This window comes from Populus alba, chromosome 14 (assembly GCF_005239225.2).
Source record: "Populus alba chromosome 14, ASM523922v2, whole genome shotgun sequence".
Lineage (NCBI taxonomy): Eukaryota > Viridiplantae > Streptophyta > Magnoliopsida > Malpighiales > Salicaceae > Populus > Populus alba.
In genome coordinates, this window is record NC_133297.1 from 21,806,744 (window position 1) to 21,815,713 (window position 8,970).

The 8,970-nt window shown below is 35.2% G+C and overlaps 1 protein-coding gene across 4 annotated transcripts; it reads right to left on the reverse strand.

The window, feature by feature from the left end:
- Positions 1-1,737: 1,737 nt before the first annotated feature.
- On the reverse strand, positions 1,738-7,252 carry LOC118031234 (hypothetical protein At1g04090). 4 transcript variants are annotated; one of them, XR_012167944.1, is made up of 4 exons: positions 6,423-7,252; positions 2,913-4,768; positions 2,344-2,631; positions 1,738-2,259 (listed from the first exon to the last, which is right to left on the reverse strand). XR_012167944.1 is itself a non-coding variant. In XM_035035586.2 (2 exons), the coding sequence occupies exons 1-2, from the start codon at positions 6,544-6,546 to the stop codon at positions 3,186-3,188; spliced, it is 1,707 nt and encodes a 568-aa protein (XP_034891477.1). In that variant the 5' UTR covers positions 6,547-7,252; the 3' UTR covers positions 2,757-3,185. The 4 variants fall into 4 exon arrangements, 1 of the variants encoding a protein (XP_034891477.1); XR_004684494.2 differs by having other exon boundaries at positions 1,738-2,269; XR_004684493.2 differs by having other exon boundaries at positions 1,738-2,631.
- Positions 7,253-8,970: the final 1,718 nt, after the last annotated feature.

The following is an 8,970-nucleotide window of genomic DNA, read 5'->3' on the forward strand; positions in this document are numbered from 1 at the left end:
AAGATGAGCCATTTTATTCCTTGTACCAAGACCACAAATGCTTCCAGAGTTGTAAAACTCTATTTTGATGAGATTGTCAAGTTGTATGGTCTTCCCCAAACCATAGTTTCAGATAGAGATGTTAGATTTACAAGTTATTTCTAGAAAACCCTTTGGCATGTGGTGGGAACCAAATTGAAGTTTTCTACTGCTCATCACCCCCAAATTGATGGTCAAACTAAGGTAGTTAACAAGAGTTTAGGCAACCTTTTAATGTGTCTAGTGAGTAATCATAATAGGAATTAAGATCTGATTCTTCTTACGACCCAGTTTGCCTATAATAGCTTTGTCAATAGGTTAATAGGCATGAGTCCCTTTGAAGTTGTACATGGTTACAAGCCTAGGAAACCTTTAGACCTTCTTCTTATGTCCCTCTATGCTAGAGTGTCTGAGTCGGCCAAGTATTTTGCATGTAGAATTCACGATTTGCATATTAAGATCACTTAACATATTCAAGCAAGTAATGCGCAATATAAACTTCAAGCTGATTTACATAGACGACATAATGAGTTTAATATGGGAGACTATGTTATGATACGAATTAGACCCGAACAGTTACATTCAGGAGCTAATAAAAAATTACATGCACGTAGTGCCGAGCCTTTCAAAGTGCTACAACGGGTTGGTCCAAATGCTTATGTTCTTGATTTACCACATGATTTTGCTATTAGCTCTACATTTAACATTGAGGATCTAGTTGCATAACATAAGTCACTTCCTATTCCAAATGATCCATTTAAGATACCATTTAACCCCCCTCCTAATGATCCTATTGAAACCTCTATCCCTTTCACCTTGACATCAACACAAAAGGATAATATTGATGCTATTCTGGATGAACAAGTTGTTTTTAACATGAATGGTGAGATTCAACGGTTTCTAGTTTGCTTAGTGGGTCAACCAGACTCAGATTGCACTTGGATCACTAAAGATACTTTGCAACTTAATACAAATCTTTGAGAGTACTATCAGAGCCAGCCAGTGCTACACTCGACGGGGTCGAGTTTCTCCAACCCCGGGAAAGTTGGTGGGGACATCAGACCCACACAACAAAATACACGAGTATATGGACGGAGACGACATAGGATGACCCAATCTGTCACGCTCTGGTTAGGAGACTAAGCCCATTTAGGCCCATCTCATTGTCATTTTATTTATTTAAAATTATTTATATTAAACAGTTTGATTTGATAGGCCAAGTCCAATAACGAGATGTTTTAGGATTTACTATTTATATGTTTCTCTTTCATTTTATGAGACAATTTTGATGATTAATGAAAATATTACAGACTTTGAATATCACCAATCCCTTTCTTTTTCTTTTTTATTAGCTTTTTTTTAAAAAAAAAAAATCTTTTCTTTTCTTGTTTTAATTATTATTATTTATTATTTCGCACCATCCAACCCTCACTGACCACATAAAACTCACTCTCCCCTGGCCTCCCCTTCCATCAATCAAGCTAAAGATGATTAGACAATTATCAATCAATCAGATTGCTGGCTGTACCTTGATTTTAAATAATCAATATAATGCCGGACTAATGCATTATGAACATGTTTGTGATATGAGAAATGTTGACAGAGGTGACAGCACTTGTTGTGCTAGTTGAAGGAGAAGTAACAGTGTCGGTACGTTCACGGTAATGTTCGTCATCTCAGCATAACTGTGGTGTTGACTTAAGTTAAAGCAACTTTGGCTTTCAACAATCACAAACTCTTCTCATGATAGGAGTTATATTTCTTAAGCTCCAGGAATATATAAAAACCACAAATAAATGTTGCAATTTATCCACTTAAAAATTGAAGCAAAAGAGCATGCTAGATAAGGCGTCGTCTTCAATAATCATATTCAAGTATGGAAAATCGTGCACAGAGAGGCTTGAAACATCTTCACTTCTCAATTCGTGCCAATTTTAAGACACCATTCTGCTGTCTTAATCCAAAGAAATACTACTAAACTACACTGGATTACACCAACAAACAAATCTAACAAAAGCAGCATTGTCTTCAAGGCATCGATTTCCCAATTCTAAAAAAAAAAATTCAAACTTTTTGAAAACCCAGTAACATCATCGCAAGATAAATAGCAAAGTACCTGCTACAGCCATGATAAATAGCAAGATCATCAAGAGCACTCAAAGCAACATCACCCGTGACTGTATCCGACACAAAAGACACTGCCTTTCGACCAAATGATTTGCTCTTTCCTTCATCCAAGGACTTCACTCCACTACCGATGCAAAATTAAAAGCAGTAAATTAGAATAAAAGGGTGGGTTATTGCTAAAAGAGAAACGTTAGTTACCTCCGAATTTGGGAAGCTTGGGAGCCCTTGAACAAGGAAATAAATCTTCTCGCCAACATCTCTCTCTTAGGATTTGCACAAATGGCATTTGGGTTTCGCTACACCGATTTGCTGTTTGGGATTTAGCGGCACCGATTGGTCAACGTCGCCATAAACAACGTTATAATTTGGAGCATAGCAAAGACAGGCTGCGAACTCAATGTGGTCTGCTGGAAAGTCAGATTGAAAGAGAGAAGGAAATCACGAGTCGAAAACTGACTCAGTTGTCTTCTTTGCCGGGCGGATTATCTGCAATAAGAGCCAGAGGCCCATTATGGAAAAGCCTAAGTGAGTAGACTTTGGTGGAAGGGACTTAACTTATGGTTTGCAAAACTACAAGGACTAAATTATAAAACCATACACAATACAGAGACTAAATCATAGAATTTAATCAGCACAAGATATATCTTTTTTTCCATAGTTTCATTACAAGAGCAACAATGGAAAATAAATAAATAAATAAAATGCTGCATTTTCTATCAACAAATATGGAATCAAAATCTTTCTCGAGTAATATTTTCTTTTCTTACAGCTCTTCATTCATCAACATCACTGGACAGCATAAATGGCAACCTAGTGCCCTGTTCTTCTTCCACTCTCCCATGCCGATCCACCATCACTGATTTGCTTGAAGGGAAACCATGCTCGAACTCGATTATTAAATAAATATATATAATCAAGAATGAGAAATGTAGATACAACGCGATAAGCCTCGAAGTTCAGTCTTTCTACAGCCGTTGTAATGAGTACAGAAAGCAATGAAGCCAACAAGATAAGAGTCTGCAGTAAAAGAGAGAAGGAAACTAGCCTCTTTCATCTCCCACCCAGTTGTTCTTATCCTTTGCCCCTGTAGGACCTTCTTCTCCACAGAGTTCCACTGGAAACCCATCAAATATGTTCTTTACTGAATATCTAAAACCCACGGGCAAATGGTTAATTATCTTATCTAGCTCGATTCTTGAACCATAGACAATCGTTGGACCCCATTTTCCCATAAACTGTAACCAACAAGGCTCAATGAAACCACTACCTTCAAGATACTCTGCTGCAATAATTTCATAACGGGTGCTTGAATCCACGTATAAATTACTACGTGCTGCATCGTTCCGTATTCCTATTCCAAGTTTAGTGGAACCCTGGATGTAACACCCGGGATGAGGGAAGCTAGCGTGTCCGTTTTTTGATGAATAAACAATAGCTTTGTTCCCCTCTATGTACTCCAAATCATAAGCATCAACCCATTCACCACCACTGTGCTGAGAGAAGTATATACTCCACAGCTCTCCAGTAAAGTTGCAAATGCGGAGAGTGAAATGCTCCCAATCGCCTACATGCTGCCCAATCTTGCCAAGCGAAATATTCAATGGTCCAACTTTAAGAGTACCTGGCCCATTGAAGGGATAGAAAACCCACACTGCAAGATCAGTAAAAGTCCCACCAAGAGCAGGCTTCACGTGAACATAAAGTTTTGCACTTTCCAAGCTGCCCTGTTTGACAGTATTTCTTTTGCCATCGGAAGGCAAGTCTATCCAAAATGCACCATTATTTGTTCCACCGCCTGGCAAATTAGTGCCCTCTGCATCTATGGGCTCACCAGATGAATCCCCAGCTTTGTACAAGAGTGCTCCATTTTTCAAGAACCATGGCACAGAAGATGGCAAATAGACCTCATTGGGATGAAAGAAAACTGTAGGCCCATAGTGCTTCATGAGTGCATGGATTTGTTCGAGGTTTGGCATGGCATGTAGTTGGTTTAAATTCTTCAAGCATGCAATATTCAACTCCTCTTCAGAGGTCCAGTAGCCGCAGAAAAATGTGCCAACTGAAACACCTTTCCCTAGCACTCCTCGATGGCTGGGTCTCGTACTCGAAACTCGAACTGGTAGATTTAAAAATTTAGAATATGATTCAAGTAGTAGACGATAGGGTTCACATTCATCTGTCAGGTCTGCTCGAACACACCGTACTTCATCCAAATCTGGCTTGTCTGGATTGTTGGTGACTAGAAACCCCAAGGGCTTATAACCCTCAGGAGGCTGAGGAAGCCAGAAGAAGCCACATCCTCCATACTTCTCCTCACTTTCATCATCTGAACTCCAAACTAATGTATAATCTAGGGGTTTTAGAAGAGTTGGTAAATTGGCAGCTTCTGGCTCGAAACAAGCCACCTCACGAACCACAAGAACAAAACCCCACAAGGGCTTATTGTTGAATTGGCAATAGTGGCCAAGGCTGTAGAATCCATTAGGCACTCCCACAGGTTTATAGAATGAAACTCCTTTTTTCTTGTCCTGCAAGAGATTGCTGCTCCAAATGAACTCAAACCTGGAGATTTTGAGTGCTTCAATTTTGCCCAAGTTTATTCTTCCAGAAGCAAATCCTCGGCCTGAAGTTAGACGTAAACAAAACAAGAAACCATTAAGCAAACTACATTTCTAATGTGAAGGTTCCTCTTCAACACTCTACTTTACGATTCTTTTACTTTCAAATTTATGGCATTTAAAACTATGACAAAATTTTGAGGCTTCAATAGCAGAGTATGGCAATAAAAGCAAAGAGAAGACTCCTACAGAAAAACAAGAAAGGAGGCTTTCCCATTTATTTTGTATAGGAGCAACAACTCAAGAAACAAACATGGACACAGATGTCAGTGACAGTATTTAGAAACACTAACAAGAGAATTTGTGGGTGCTCGGAGTTTTTCAGATGTAAATACAATCAAATAACTACTAAAAGCTTGTATAGTTCTCAGGAGGGACATAACAGCCGTAATAGTTTCAAGAATGCTTAATAGAAATTTCCTCCTCTCTCTTCAAAGACTGTAATAAAGCCAAGGGAATTTACTTGCAATAACATTATCAAACAGACACAGAGGATCCTATCAGAAGAATATAGGAAGAGAGGAAAGAAGAGAGACGGGGAGGTGGTAAAGGGTGAAGTTGCTGCCGGATAGAATTTTGGACGCATTTGATCCCATGGGATTCAAAACAATAATGCAATGAAACAACAAAAAAGACAACCATGTGCATTAGCATGGGGGGAAAATGGCAAACAAACAAATGCACAATAGCCTTGAAAACCACTTGTCATACAACTTCATTCATTAGGAGGCCAAAAAAATCTAGCCAAACCTACACATGCATAAGGACAAAGCAAAATCAAGTGAAATGCTCCCCACCCCAACATGTCAAGAAAGTTAAAGAAACAAGATGGCAATCTATTTTGTTTTTAATATGTATATAAAGGCAAGAAAGCAAGGGAAAACATCTTGAAGCTGAGAATTACCAGTCATGTTAATATAGGAATAAAACAAGAATAAAATTCCAGCTGCAACAAGGAGTGCATGATGCCTTATAATTTATAGAGGACATCCTCGTTTAAATGATTTGCCTGGTAATTAAAGTAACATGGGAAAAATTGAAGAAAGTATGAATAAGTAAGGTATGAAGATCATACAAAAAAATGATCCAAAATGAATAAATTCAGGACAATACCCTTCTTTATCCTAGGAATAAAATTGTAGGAAAAAAATACCATTTTTAACGCCGCAAAGCTTGAATCACATTCAGATTCGCGAATGTGAGCCAAGAAAGTGAAGAGAGATTAACGGAAAACTTTTGCCTCTAGAGACTAATTGGCAAAATCTTTGCACACATGTTTCCTCTTTAAATTGGCCAACCAAAAAGTAGACTACAAACAAAACAACAGAGTCCAACTTGACAAGAAAACAAGCATGTTGAAAAAACATGGCGAAGTTCCAATCCTCATGAGAAATGAAACGTCAGCAATTAAACTCGGGCTTGATCAAATGCTTATATACAGTCACTCATGTACATCTAAGGGAAGAAGAAAGAAAGAGAACAACGAATAAACCATCCAAAAAAAAGATGCATAAGCCCATGAATGATCCAGGTTTATATGAAGAAGCAAAAATCCAATAAACCAAAAACACCCACCAACCAGAAAACAAATCAGAACCCATCATAGAATAAATGAGATAAGAAGACTAGAAAATAAAAATTGATGAAAACTGGGGGTACCTTGAGACCAATCGGGAAGAGGAGAAGGTAAAGAGAAGGTGTCAGGTTCAGGCGGCAACAAAATGGCGGTTTTCCTCCAATACAAACAGTTACACCAAAAATTTCTTTCTTCGCACCAAGACATTCTCCTTTTGCACCCAAATGGCTGAATTATCAACCTTCTATGTCACCAGTCAGAGAATATCACAATACCATCACCATCACCATCAACAACAATAAAGATGGTGTAATTTAGGACTTGGACATGTAGTAGAATTCAAGAAAGCATGTATTTTTCAAAGTTTCATGAGGTGGGATTTTTTTCTTGTTAAGTAATTGTTTGTCGGTACACAAAATAATGGATTCACCTTGTTGTTGAGTGTTGATTGGATTTTGGGTCTATCAGCAACTTTCGGTTTTCTTTTTTCACTTCTTATCTTTTAGTATTTAGGAGGAGGAAGAGAGGATCAACTCTTGGCTCCCCGAAAAAAGGTTTTTTTTTTTTTTTTAATCTAAATGAGCACAATAAATTTAAAAATCTGATGGGATTATACCGTTTGAAAAATTTTATTAAAATAATATAGTTTCTAAAATACGATAATTTAAGATGCTGTACCGAATAATATCAATTAAAATTTAAGTGCCATTGAAGAACACATTCAAGAAGCGGCTTCTCTCTCTAAACCGACAGCACCTTGACTTAAACCCAACAAAAATACTTATATTTTTTCCCCAAAACAATAAAAAATGATTGGATCGTTTTGGTTACAGTCCGATTGTTTTCAAATGAAATTTCATGCCTCACAACCGTTATATTTTCAAACTCTACTATTTTAACCAAGTTTTTTTATCTTGTATTATTTTTTTATTTTTTTATTTTTTTAGATTAATTGCTAAATTTATCTAGAAAAAAGAAGAAGAAGAAGACATCATTGATCAACAAACAAGATCTGAGATGATCGTGACACTATGGGCTATAAAGACGAGTAATGAAGGGTATTTTATCTTATTATCATGATAAATAATAAAACAGAATCATCATTGTTAATTTAATTAAATGGTCCAGATTATTATTAACTTAAAAATTTAAATGTGATTGGGGTGAATATTGTGCAGCTAACACTGTCCGACTCTCACAAAACATTGTTGATGACACTTTTTATTTTTTAGCAATTCATTTTTGTTCTCAAAGTTTTATTTTAGATAATTTAATTAAAAAAAGCTTATAATTTCTTAGTAAATAGTAGAATTGAAAAAATAAAGACAAAAAAAAAAGCTCCAAACATGGGTGGCGTGCTAGAAGTTTTTAAAAAATATACATTTTAGTCCTCTAACTTTAAAAATAACGCAAATTATATAATTTTGATGCCTCAATTTTTTTCAAATTTAATTTCGGTATAAAAAATTATTTTTATTATTTTTTAGTCCCTGATTGAGAAAGAAGAGAGAAAGGTCATTGAATTCCTATAGTAGAGAGAAAAACATATCATTGACACTAATTTAAATCACCAAAACGGTTGATGTTTGTGTCAAATTGTTTCATTTAATGAAGAAAGTTCATATCATTTGTTTTTTTATCTTTAAAGTTCATAAAAAAATAGATTTGAACTTGGTTTGATTTTTTATTTCATTTAATGAAGGAAGTTCATATTAGTTGATTTCGATTTTTGGAATGGTTTTTTTGTCTTTTTGAGACCATTGATAGGTTTATTATGATTTCTAAAGTGTTTTGTAGGTGTTCATGGTCAAAATGGATTTAGAAATAGGTTTTGGGATAAAAACGACTTAAGCCCTGATTTTCAAACCATTGTGGTGGCTGTCATCTAGGCAAATTAAACGACTTGTCATTTAATTTTTTTTCAAAAAAATTGGGGCGAACAACATGACGGGTTATTTAATTTTTTTTTTCATAAAAATTTGCAGCTATCACATGTCGTCCATCCCAGTTGAAACAAAAAAAAAATATAAGAGTCTAGTTGTGCAAGCCTATCAGAATAGGCCCACACGTGGGCCCTATCAAAATGGGTTAGGTGGGTTGGCCTAGCTTGAGAAGCTTAGCAATGCTTGGCTTTTGCTTCTTTTTTTTTTCTAATTATTTTTTAAAATTAATGTTTTTTATTTGGATTTTTCTCTAATTTTTTTAATATTTAAATCAATATCATTTTTTTTCTTTTATTTTGTTTAGAGAGTCTCTTTTAAATAACATTTATATTTTTTGTTATGCATTTAAATTCTGAAAAGTTTTTCTGATTCATCGAAAATTATTTTTATCTTTTGTATAGATGAACTTTATTTTTGAAAATTAAAAAAATTATTTTTCACATAATATTTAAAATATATACAGCCTTATGTAGTGTTTTTTCCCCTTTTATTTTATTGAATCAATTTCATTTGTGTTTTTATTTATATTATTGTTTGCTTGAATAAAGAAATATTTTAATAAATCAATTTAGCAAATACAACTGAGTAAATATCCCCACTTACGAGATTAAATATCTTGATCTAGATTTATTTTTTATTTTTTCCATTTTTATTTTGTCTTATCGTTTATGGTTTTTTTTTTATTTAT